At 38.7% G+C, this 13422-nt stretch overlaps 1 protein-coding gene across 1 annotated transcript in view; it reads left to right on the top strand.

Annotated features, from left to right (window-relative positions):
• Positions 1 to 2921: 2921 nt before the first annotated feature.
• Positions 2922 to 13422, top strand: part of NAALADL2 (N-acetylated alpha-linked acidic dipeptidase like 2) — a 305207-nt gene continuing 294706 nt past the window's right edge. The window contains exons 1-2 of the mRNA XM_026060735.1: positions 2922 to 2934; positions 3806 to 4307. Coding sequence (XP_025916520.1) covers positions 2922 to 2934; positions 3806 to 4307 — 515 coding nt within the window. The remainder of the gene's footprint in view (positions 2935 to 3805; positions 4308 to 13422) is intronic.

Below are 13422 nucleotides of genomic sequence, written 5' to 3'. Positions count from 1 at the left end.
CCAGTTTCTAAAATCATTATTGGCATAGTTAAATACACTGTGGGTCATGATATCAGATACTTTGTGGTATATTATGTCCTTATAATCAAACAGTAAATTTGTCAATCTTATTACAAAAAGGGAAGACATTAACTGCGGTTGTTCTTGTTCTTTATATTCTTTAACAAAAGCACATGTATTGCTGAGAAGATCCCATACACCAAAGGCTGGTCTTAAATATAACAGAAGTGAATATTGATCTTTTGGGTTCTTTTTTTGCTGGTTTCTTTTCTGAAATGCAGTAACTGAGTTTGGTGCTTTGTACAAAAATTGAATGGCTGAAATATTAAGCTGTAGAGTGTGGTTACGACTCATCTGCATTCATAACCGTTTAAAGAAATTTCATAAGAATTTTTATTATGCGCTTACATGTAGCAATTTAAATAACCTTTATTAATACACTCCATTGAACAATAACATACATTTTTAAAATGTCATAAATGCGGAGGGAACTTAAGTACCACCACTATGCAATGGTCTCCATTTAAAAGCTCAGCAGAATCGGTATTTGCCATACAACGGGATCTGAAATACTGCCTTTAATTCATATTCTGTAGGTAATGTTGTAGTAACCCGTTAAGAGTTTATTCATTTGGCTAAGGCAGCTTGTTAAATGACTGCAGTAATTTTAGAATCAAAATGATTATTTCCAAAACATAGTAATGATTTGTTTTGCTTTTAAAGGAAAAAAAAACAAAACACTTGTCTTCAATTTCTGATTAAAAGCAGTACAAAACGGAGTTGCAAAGTTGAGGTTGTTGGGCAGTTGTTGTTATCTGGTAGTGTCCCTTGTCACTGACAGTTTGCAAATTAATCCCTCCATCAACAAAACAGAAGGAGACAGAGTGAAAGGGGAGTTAGGCTGAAAATTGGCCGGACAAATTTTCCATAGGGTATTTTTTAATGGCTTGATATCTAGTTGGTGTCTGGTAATAAGCACAGAGCCCCAGGGATCAGTTTTGGAGCCCCTGTTATTCAATATCTTCATCAACAGCCTGGATGATGAAGCAGAACGATCCCTCAGGAGGTTTGGAGGTGACACTTGATTAGGGGGAAGATGTTGATGTGCTGAACTGCAGAGCTACAGTTCAGAGGGACCTTCACAGACTTGAAGGTTGGGCTGAGAGGAACCCCACCAAGTTCAGTGAGGAGAACTGCAGGTTTCTGCCCCAGGGCAGTCGTAACCCCCTTGATCCATGTGGCAGGACCTGACCTGAGTCTCAGCCTGCCAAGAGGGGCAAGGGTTATAGCAGATGCCAAGTGGGAGCAGGAGTTGTTGCAAGTCAGGCAGCACACTGGGCTATCAGGAGGAATGTGGCTAGCGGATCGTGGAAAATCATTGCCCTCTGGTACTGTAAGGCCACACATAAATCCTGTGTCTGGTTTTGGATCCCCCAGTTCAAGAAGGATGTTGAGAAACTGAAGGGGATCTCACAGGTGACTGCTGATGTTGGGCTTGTTTCTTCTGGTGAAGATGGGAATCTGATAGCAGCAAACTGCCTGGAGAGGTAGTAGAGGCAGCAGAGCCAAACTCTTCTTGGTAGGGGCAGGTGGTAAAAGAAAGTGCAAATTGTGGCTTAGGAGGTTCAGGCTCACATTAGGAAAAGCTCCAGGAGGATAGTAGAGCAGCAGTGAAACAGCTTACCCAGAGAGGTGCTGGGATCCTCCATCCTGGGAGGTTTTCAAGGTTCAGCAGGACAAAGCAGTGGTTTCCCTGATATGATACTGGCGGTAGTCCTGCTTTGAGTGAGGTACTGAACTGGATAGCCTCCAAAGGTCCCTTCAAACTAATGTTTTATGAGTATATGATCCTATTCACTTGAAAAAATTAAGCATGTGTTATTTTATAGGACTATAGCTATAAGACCTTTGCCACTTTGATCTCTGATCTGCAAACCAATGAAGCATATGCATAATTTAAAGCATCCGTTGTGGCGAGATGCACAAAGGCACCTCAGAACTGCAGCATTTACGCGACTGCTAAATTGAACAGGACCTGCAAAGATCTGAACTATCTTTTTGCACATCCTTAGGGAAGATACTTTTGATAAAAACTTATGGATCCTTAAGGACAACTAAACTGATTTTAAAAGATTCCTTGTGGGTTTTCCAGAGAAAAGCATGCAAGTTTGTTTGTTCAAACGTGCTTAAAATTATGCAGTGTTGCTTTAACTCCTCGCGCTAAGTCTCACTTTGAGTGCTTTGCTGGAACAAAGGCAAAATACCCTATGGCTATGCAGGTTTAAACCATTTGTTAGCTCAACTGGATTTTAAAGACAAGCATTTTTTTATCAATATTTAAATAAATAATGAAGCTTATTCACGCTAATTTAGATTCTTTAGTTCAGCTCAGCCTAAGCTCTGTTGCTTCCACTGCATACAGAAAAATTTGGATCGCAGGTGGAGGATTGATTTGCAAAACCTATACGACAGCTAGACTTGAAACACTGCCTAAAGTATGTGCTCGCTTGACTGTTGCTATACTGCCTGGAAGTTACAGGCGAGGGATTTTTTTTATATGGCTTTACAAGGAAATAGGATCTGTAAATTGGTATTGTATAAAGCAAGATAGTCTTTCCGTGACCCATGGACTGGTTCATTATATCAGTGCTTTCTAATGGTTCCTTCTCTTCAAAGAGCTTCAAAAAGCTAAACTCTACTTTGCCATTCAAGTAGGTTCATCATGTGGCCTAAATAATGTTATCTGGGGGTAGGTCTTCAGAGAAAGAAAATGTCTTAAAGTATAAAAAGGAAGGTATAATGTAGTGCTGTAGATGTCAGTCAGATACCCATCACTGAGAAGTTTAATATCTGTATCTGCAGTTTATTCTAATTGATGGTTCTGTCTGCTTGAAAAGCCCTAAATTACTGATGCTTATGTGATGGACGGTCCAAGTATGGATGAAAATGGCACCACACTGTTGCAGTCTGTAAAAAAATGGTTTGTTGAAAATAGACTTGGAGAGTTTGTCCTGGATGTCAGAGCTCCATTTAAAGGGCTCGTGCTTCCATAGAAATGTCTAGAAATGCCGCAGATAGGCCTCGCTGTTAAAGGAATGATTTTGATATACGTACCTGGCAATGATTTTGATTCATTAAAATGGGGAAAATAAGTGGAGCAAAACAGCTGGGGCAATTTTGAAGTAAATTCATCAGTCATTCAGGAACTATGCATTTAAAATACCTATAAATAATAGAATGCTCCATCTAAACGGAAGCCTTTTATTGATGTGTAAGTACAGTGTCACCCTGAATTTTCATTTTTAACTTATCGTTTCCTTGTGTTTAGAACCAGATCAGGCAAGCTATTTTATTTCTTTTTTTAAAAAAACCTTTATTTTAACGTCATTATTTTGTATGATGAGTGAAATGAAATTGATACAGTTGTTACAGCTTCAAAATGACTTTCAGGTAATAAATAATTGCTTTGGAAACTGTATGTGCCTTCACTCAATTTTTAATATTATCTTGGAGACTGGAGACTGAAAAAGTAATACGGTAACTTTTGTGTTTTGCCACTGGTATTTGTAAATCCCCTTTACTCATATTCTTACAATATGTTGTAGCTCTTTGAATACCTTCTTTCCCCTCTGTGACGATGATCATGGGAGTAATAATGCTACAAAGGCAGGAAGGAGGATGGAGATAGGGAGAAAGGAACATTGCAAACCCAGTTTTTGCTTTTAAATATAGATGCTCAGTTCTCTCAGGTTTACAAAGGAGACGTARGGAAACAAATGCTTAAGTTTTTCCTTTGTTTTAACAGATAAAAAGATGGCCTACCACAAAGTGAACGCGGAGCAGAGGGCCCAAGGGCACTCTCCGTACCTCGACAGCGAYGACCTGCAGGCCACAGCACTGGACCTGGAGTGGGACATGGAGAAGGAACTGGAGGAGCCYGGCTTTGATCCCTTCCGCCTGGACGGTGCAGCCCAGCATCCGCTGGGGAACTTGCAGAGCCCTGACCTCGATCTYGAGCCCATTCAGCCATCCACGTCTCCTAAAGGCAGGTTCCAGCGACTCCAAGAAGATCCAGACTACATCTCGCATTATACGAGACAGGCGCCAAAGAGCAACCGCTGCAATTTTTGTCAGATGCTTAAAGTACTTTGCACTGTTTTGATTCTATTTATTTTGGGGATTTTGGTAGGATATTATGCACACAAGAGATGCCCTCCTTCCCCAGCATCTCCAGAACCAAATAACCCTCATGTCTACCAAGAGATTCTCAAGGAAATCAAAGCTGAAAATATTCAACAGATTTACAGGTATGTAACCTTGATATGTTTTTGTCTAAATGCAATCAGGTGCCAATGTTAAGATTYCCTGTGACTTTTTTTTTAATGTGGTATCTTATTAACAAACTTTGAATATTTCTTCCTGTATTCAGTTTTACCATGATGCTTGGGACACTTTCCATAGACATATATGGGGGAAAGAGCGAATGAAACTAGAATGATGTGCAAGTGCATGTGGATTTGTGTTAGTCATCCTGTTATGGGAATATTCTTACTGTAAGAGAGTCATTATTGTTTTTGCTTTAATAACATTCTGTTGCTAAATATTAATATTACCTTTATTGTACAGGAATTGGAAAACATAGGCAATTCAAAGTAAGTGAGAATAAAGATAAATCAGCTTTCTAAATCCAGTGAGCTGTTGAATGGCATTGTCGAACAGCAAGATTTTTAAACTCCGTTTTGTAATACTTCATGCTTTAAGAAATCTCCATTTAATCGCAATGACAATTGAAGTGGATCCTGACTTGTTTTTCAGTCTATGAGGTGAAATAAACCTTTAGTCTGCATGGGTGGTAAGGAGGAAAAAATTGAAATCGCTGAACTCTGAAGGACTGTGATTTTTTGAGCACCCAAACAGGCAAATAACTCTTTTTCCCAAGATATTTTTTAAATTTACCTGATTGTAAAGCCAGTGCTTAGGTCCCTAGGACCTGTTTTATGGATATGAAGTGTTGTAAAATACCCACTGAAACCCCTGGTTGGCACTGTGTGTGTGTGTGTGTATATATATACACACACTTATATATGTACACTTTATTTTATACTTTATTATATACTTTATTTATACTTATATATATATATATATATACACACTTTTTTTTTAATGTGGACTATTTCCACTGTTTGGGAAGTTTATATAGCACTCATCACTGTGGTATCAGAATACGCTATTGGCCCAATATACTCACTTTCCTGTAGCAGTGAATGTGGAAGAAACCAGGTTTTCTGTCCTACTTTTGAAATTTATTTCTATATAAAGGAGGAAATCAGCTTTCTTCAGGCTTATGGAACTGACCCTAAGCAGTGGAAGATTTTTTTTTCTTTTTTCTTCCCCCCCGCTCATGATAAAGGAAATGCGTTGATGGCTTTTTGTCGCTTGCAGAGCAGAACTGGYAGAACTTATGTACCTGAGGTTACAAAGGATTGTTGTAGTGGAAATCTAAAGAGCTGGTCTAGGTATAGCAGAAGTAAATTGAAAGTATTCTAACATAATTTTTTAAAATTATATTTAATAAGCGAAACTTAAAAGCCTTGAAGTGATAGTACCATGTTTCAAGCCAAGACTTACTAAATTCAAGGAAAAAAAAAATSTATGAAAGACTTGATGTCAGTTTTCATGAGCCGATCCATCTCTACTGATCGATCTAATTATTTCCATAAAGAGAAAGGTTATAGTTGATGAAAAATTGTGATTTTGAAGGGTAAAAATTCAACCTCCTTATCTGCTTGGAAAGGAAATTAAGTTGAAGTCTATCATGAGGCTTAGTCATGAACAAAGCGTTTGAATAAACTGAGCTCTGCAGATTGGGTATTATAAGAATTRCAACAAATGACAGAGAATTCTGTCAGTCTTAGGATAATATTCCAATACTTTGTGTTTTGGGGTTGGGAATAGCTTTTCATTTTATTATTTCAAAAGATGGCTTAAAAATATTCCTTTATTTCAACASTGTTCAAACTATTTCAACTAGATATTAAGATGCTAGTGAGAATCCGGACCTGAGAGGAAAGGAATTATATAAATGCTKTGGATCTTATGAAACTTAGGTTTCCTTTTATTCCTTATTTCCTTATCCTTTTATAAACATATATGTTTCTTAGAATTTGGTATTTTTTTCAACAAGTATAATCAAGGATGAATTTGGCTGCCTATCAGTATTGTGTATAAATAGATAAACAATGCTTCTGGTATGTGCAGTACCCAGAAGATAGTTTTTCTTAGGCCAGCATTTTGATCTGAGACAGTTTTGTGTGTTGTAAACTGCATATTGTGTTAAGTCRCTTTCCCGCAACATCTGTTTGGCAAAAGTCGCAGCTATTGCAATGAAACCTGCGTGCATGTAGCCCCACAAATATAGAACACGCAACATATGTTCCTTGRAAAAAAAAGAACCCTGACAAAATCAATATATGTTATTGTAAGACTTCTTTCAATTTAATATACTTTGAATTATGAGGATAAGTGGCAGCTGCTTAAATTGCAGTTTCTAAATGTTACTCAGAATGACATTAATTTAATTTTCTTAGCTTACTACTTGGATCAGACTCAGTAATAGTGAGAAATTTTGCTAACAGTCCTGAAGAAGGAATTAGGAGAAAAATGCGCACAAGACATAGCAGTGCCAATCTGATTAACCAAGTGCACATCACCTTGATGTGCTTGGAGATCTGGAGTAGGGACTTTCTGTTAGGATGAAATCTGCAGTCAGGTGAGCCTTGAGTACTGGGACCTTCTGGGCTTTTCTACAACTTGAAGTGCACCAGGAGATTTCCCTTGATTTCCCTGGGATTTGGGCTGGCTTCTGTGCAAGTTGAAAGAAATGTCATTACCAAAGACTATGTTAGGGAAGGGAGGAGCGTGTGCATGGCTTGTCTGCATGGTTTGCTGCAAGAGGAGACTGGGGCATTCCTGTGCRCCTTCTCCATTTGAGGTTCTCGGTGCGAGTTTGTGTGCTGCCCTTCTGGCCGTCCCCTTCTGGCCGTCTCCATCAACTRATTCCACTTTAAACATCTTTTGCAACAGACATACCAGATAGCATTAGGTAACAAAACCCACTGTCTTGGCTTTTATTCTTTGAGCTGTGCACCTTGTTCCCCAAGGAACATCAACACCACGGAATTTCAGTGCGATGTAGCACAGTTGTAATTACTGGCTTTGGCTAAGTTGTCTAACCAYGATACAGCCTAGGTAAAGATCATCTCTGTAAATTTTTAGAACATCCCACCRCCACCACCAGTAAGGAAGTGCTGACATTAAAAATAGAAATCAGTTCACTTCCGTCCTGATGATTCAGAGTTTCAACAGGACTAAAAAGAAATGCCTCACAGGAGGAAAGGATTCCCCATAAAAAGCTAAAGGGCTTGCCTTCCCCAGCTTGTTGTTTCACATTCTGACAAAAATAGGGACAAATGTTGTTAATAATGYTTAATCAGTAAATCCAATATTTTAGAAGTCTAAATACTAATTTGTTCAGAACTTTAAAAGAGAAACATACTGCTCTGCAGTATGGGCAGAGCCAGCATGGGTAAAAACAGACATAATTCTGCAAGCATCATGAGCTGATGGGAATGTAATGGTATTACATCTGTTGGTGCCATGAATATATTTCCCTTCACTTTTTCTTTGGAAAGATATCTGAGAAGGTTATAGTTCCAGTCTGCTGTATCTTAGCTCCCGCCAGCCTTACAGATGAATATGAAAAGGGCAAATATCCCACATTCAAAAGAGACCAGATAGAAGTGTCTTGGGCACTGTTTAAAATTGTATCTGTAACCAGTAAAACCAATTGGGGCAACATGGAGGGACAAAGCTGGTAAGGTTTATAGCCTGAAAGTAGGCTCTCTGTTAGGACAGCTAGGTCAAGACTTCGCGGTAAGATAGTGTCCTCGGAACCGTTTTGGAGATGGTGCGTCAAGAGAGCGTAATAAGAAAATAGTCGTCTGTGTTTTGATTCAGCAGTCTCGGTAGCTCCCCATTTGCAGATCCTAACTAAAAATCTCTAGAATAATGAAAATTCAGTTTTCAAGAGTGATGAACATGTTTAGATGTGGAAGTCTCTGAAGTTTATAATAATGCTTAGATCCTAAGATTTTGAAAAATATGGCGACACCCAATGATTCTAAGTGTACTGTCAAGTTTTCAAAAGTAAATGAAGCCAATTTTCAGTGAAAACAGACATTCTTAAACTCTTCTTGAAAACGGAATTCTGTTTTTTGTTATCACTTAAGTGCATCTGAAAATTCAGCTGTTTTTAAATTCTCACTGTGCATAGAGAGAGGCACTAAAGATGYATGTTTATCCTGTTTTTATTGCACATCTGCCAGATGTGGTTTAGCCATATAATGTTCATTATTACATAATTGAACTGTTCAGCAGATTAGTGTTTATAATGAGTGGATTGAACTTCTGATGCCAAATTAAAGATCAGTGTGCCATTTGTGCTGTGCCCTGTCAGTTCCTTCCCACTACCTCTTAGGCAGATTTTTCCTGCCCTATTTTCTTATGGAAAATACACGGGGGAAAAAATATAGGACAGTAGTGACRTGCTGGTCTCAATGAAGTTAGAGGGAGTATTGTCACAAAGTTGAGTAGTGCTAGGATTTTGTTAATCRTGTGTGTTGTTAAGCTTTCACATTTAAGAATGATTAATATTTAGGTTTTATGCAAAGCAGGACTTCATTGGGCGTTTTCCATTAAGGTTTGAGTTGAATGTTAATAATGAAATCAAAGGGGACAAGACCGTGATAGCATGAAGCATAACTGAAATACCATCTCTAAGACCTCTAATATTGTAATAAATAGTACTGCCTAGTGTGACATCTTTTTCTTAAATAAAATATTTTGTATTGTATTTTGACAGCAAAGCATTTGAATAGAGGAAATACAGAAAGTGATATTTTCATTTTGTATGAAGTTATTTCAAGTTTGTTGCTCCAAAACAGATAAAAATGAAACAAACCCCTAAATATCCTGTGAAATATGGAACTACCATATATACTTAATAGGATGTTGTAATTTTGTTCTGACTTCTGTAAATTAAAACAGATAAACAGAAAGTTTAATGTAGTAAGTGGAAAGAAATTAGACAGTTGTGTTGATATGATAATTCTAGCTATTGCATTTTATTTATCAGATTAGTTTATTCTCCCAAATATTAATTTTAAAATTGTAATAACCTTATACTACTTTACTATGTAACTCCTTTCAAGGATCGTAGATCTCAGTGACTATCATATTTGCAGTCAACTTGGGTACTTTTTTCCGTGGTTAAGAATGTGGTGCCACACACCAAAGGATTTTTTGCTCTTGTTCTTCATCCAGTCTATTGCTCTTCATTCTGTATATCCTTACTCAAATGCTATTTTCGCTATGATTTTTTTTTCCCCTTGAGCAACAGGGAGGTTTAAATCCCTTCATAATACATCTAGTTGTAACTAACTGTCCTTTGGAGGCATATCTGTTCCTTCTTCCAGCTGGTGCTATCACCTGCACAATCTCACAAATCCATCTGTGGTAGGAATCGATTCATCACTGATGCTCAGTGTTATCCAGAACTTAAGCTTTACTTCTTCAAAAGGCTTTAAAAAACTAGACAGCAACAGCTCTGCCATACAATCATTGCCAAAGAAACAAAAATTCCTACATAGCGAGAAAAGGAGTTTACTTCRCTTTCTGAAAGTGAGGTAGGAAGCTGCCGTTCCATACTGAAACGTTTATTGTCCCTATCAATTATATCCAGCTCTGCTAAAAACTTGCAGCTTCAAACCTTTTTTCAGGTAAAAACCTATGAAATGGATACCTGGCAAGCAAAACAAGCCCCAAACTTCTCAGCAAAATTGAATTCTTGTGATTTGCACTGAATTACATTTCCAAGCTGCTGCTTGGCAAAATTTTATCTGCCGTCCCAGGAATGAGGAATTGTGGCAGGAGCAAAACTTTGTCCCCTACAGGGAGGGAATGAGGAGGGAAAGGAGAAATAAGTGATTTTGTTGTGCTCAGGGGCTCTCGTGGCTCTTCCTCCTGGAAAGGATCCAGGAGACRCTTTTGAAAAGAGGTAAGAGTCATGTCAAGCAAGTGGAAGTTTCCTACCTTACCCCATTGCTACCTYGCCAATAAAGAATGGCTCTTAGAGCAGGGGGCAGCGTCTTTTATAGAAGAAAGATGCCCTGCGTGACCCAAAGGGCTATCTCTGGAACCATAACTTGATAAATTTAAGCTACGGATGTCCAGTTATATCAARTATTGAGATTTCCCCCCAAACAGGGTGTATCTGGACCTCCGAGGTGTTAACAGAAAGTGTCTGTTTTACAGCTCTTTCATTAGTTTCATTTGATTGATTTCATTTTTTTTTAATTTGCCAAATATAACTCTTTCATTGGTTTTTCTATAGATGAAAGAAGGAAGCATTATATTGATATAATGMCTGAAAAGGAGATGCAATTTTGTTCCTGTTAGTGTCAGTCATGGCATGTGCTTATGAAGATCCTCTTCCTTTTTGAGTAAGAACAGAATTTTGCCAAAAATGCCTTGGCTTATGGTTTTTCAGTATTGTAAGGATGCGTTTAATGTTTCAAGTCCACTGTGTGGTTCAGTGAGAACAATTTTTCTCTGTTGATTATTTTTTRTAAGGGTAACCATAAAAATATATTGAATTTTAAATGTTAGATTTGGGAAGTCATTTGGGAAGTAAAATCTGATTTTGTATTATGTCAGTGTCCTTTGTAAATGAAGTACACCATGTTGCTGTAAAATAATTTTTCTAAGCGATGTACCAGTGTGMTAGAGTAATGAATTAGATCCAATAAGCTGTATATTCACATTGGCATAATAAGTAACTGCTCCCTTGATAAATTTTCTTATCTGTCCCAGCCAACATGAATGGCTTCTATCTTATTGCTTGTTTCTCAAAAACAGCATGCAGTTCTGCGCTATAGAAAGAACATCAAAATTGGGCCAACTTATCAGTTCATAAACTCTTTAAATGACAAAAAGTATCTAATTTTGTCTTAGAGATGTATGAAAATAAGAGGTATTGTCAAACCTCTGAGACCTTTGCTCAAAAGAAGAGAGGCAGGAGAGTTTTAATGTGTTGTATGTGTCCTGCATGGCTATAAGAGAACTGAGAACGATGCTTTTGAGTGTTTTAAGCACAGCAGTGTTTTTCCAGGTTGTTTATCTTGTGGAATTGCAAAACGTGTTGATGAGCTAGTTGGGAATTTTTAGAAGTTCTTCTTATTGTAGGTTRTTTTTTCTTCTTTCTTTCATAAATCTGTCTTTCTGTGGTACAGTATCTAGTTTTAATGAAACCATCACAGGTTCAGAAGGGAAATGTGAGAGGAGATGATGGGGGACAGCTGAACGCTGCTCCAGATGAGGCCCCTGGGATGCAGTGCACAATCCTGCCCTGAATTAGCTTCAACAGGACCATTTCATTCATTTCATAACATTTCATGCATGAGTGCCTTTTTGCAGAAAGTCTAAGTGTTGKTCCAGAGCCTCCCATTTTCTAATAAAAAGCCATACCTGTTTTTGATCATCTGTAGAACGTAATTTAATTTTGCTCTAATCACTTATTTTTTTGATTGCATAATCTTACCTATTTTAAAAGTAGCAATTATGTTGCCTATTTGCCTTAAACCCGTTGTAGCGGGTGGGGGAGTCATTTGCTTTGTAGAGGACCAGCATATCTCCCTTCTGCCCCTTCGGGTTAACAGGCGGATCGGAGAGGGAATAACGATTCCTTGAATTGTCCCGTTTTCCTAGGCTGCCCTTGGCATGGCCTGTCTGCCCTCGAAGTCTTGCTCTCTCCCTTGCCTTACGTGCTGGCGAAGGCTGTTTGGAAAACTGAGGGTTTCTCAGGATTGTTTCTGTTGCAGCATGACAAACTGGAAAGGTGGTAAAACACCTACGAAGCACAAAGTACTAATGGTTTGTGTAGTGTTTGGTATACTTTTTTATACTTTTGGGGAGTAGTAGGCTCTATACTACACTATATCTGAAAAAGAGAAACACTTGTCTGGATAATTCTGCTTATTCAGATTGCCTGAGTGATCCTGACACTAATGATGGTCCAAAAGGCAGCATTTAGGGGCGCAAGACCTATTCACATTGCCACTCATCAGTTTTATAGGTATCCCCAGCTCCTGTTTCTTTTAACAAAAAGAGTCCGAAGGAAAAAGCRTGTGTGCTATTGAGGTGACAACCAATTTTTATTGTGGGCCGGTTGCTTCCAGTGGCAAAATATCAGGGGACGTGGGAATTGGACAAAGTTGTTCTTCACYGTCCAGTCTTCCCAACTTAATGCAAGAAGACTCGGCAATTTTAGCTAGTGGTCCCAGGGGCGTACTTAAAAAGATAGGGAGAAGCTAAACCTTCCAGAACAAGAACCTTTAACAATTTAATTAGTGGCACTAGATGCGCTGGCTATCTGCTAATTGCCTGAACAAGGGCAAGAGTTTGCTCCYGCTGAGTTGCCTGCATTGGCTCCCGCATCCCTGCGATGCAGCGTGGTTGGAGGGTGGCTCCGTTCCCTGCAAGGAGATGGTGGCACAGGGCATTGCGAAGGGTGCTCTGATCAAATTTCTCGAGCACTGAACACGYGCAAATGCCTGCTTAGGATGCATCTCTCATCTGCAGACTGCAAAGCCGAGGTCTACTGGTGCTCTTGAGATGCAGCATTGGAGGAGAAAGCTGCAATTGCACGGTACGCGCTGCAACAATTAGCAATTAGTTTCCTGCCTGTATACATAAATCAAATTAACAAGGCCTCGAAGGGAAAGAGTTTCCTCAGCCRGGTTTGGTGGTGCTTTGACGTCGAGCTCCCCACAGTCAGCACCTATGACAGCTCTTTACCGGAGGCCTGCTAATAAGTCAGATTGCTCCCAAATTTACCAAGAGCAGCAGGACTGCAAATTTGTTGTGCAGCATTAAGTTACTGTTCGTGCAGCATTTGTAACTGAAGGCTAAGGAGCGTTGCTAGGAATCGATCAGAGATAATGAAATTGRTATTGTCTGAATAATAATCAATTTTAATAAGTGAGTTCTACTATAGCCTTGCATTAAGGGGCTTCTAGTCTCAGTTCAATTCTCTTGGAAAGGTGATGAGTTTCTGAGGTGCAGTAGCTGCCGTTCTGAAACAAATATCAAATGTATTAAAAAGTTGGGGCTTTTTCCAGTAATGTTGTGACTTTTACAGTGGGAGACTTTTCAAAATTAAACAAGTTCGTTGGATGGATTGGCTTCTCTGAATTTCTAAAGAGTGCCTTTTACAGACAGAAGGGTAAATAATTCTGTGTATGTGTATCATTTTTCTCAGTCTCCCTAATGGATAACCTTTAAACATGTAAGAAGTCTCGTCCTTCA

The sequence above is a fragment of the Apteryx rowi genome, unplaced genomic scaffold, assembly GCF_003343035.1.
Source record: "Apteryx rowi isolate R43461 unplaced genomic scaffold, aptRow1 scaffold_10, whole genome shotgun sequence".
In the NCBI taxonomy this organism is placed as follows: Eukaryota; Metazoa; Chordata; class Aves; order Apterygiformes; family Apterygidae; genus Apteryx; species Apteryx rowi.
Note: the sequence above shows the minus strand (reverse complement) of the source record. Positions and strands in the feature narration are given on the sequence as shown.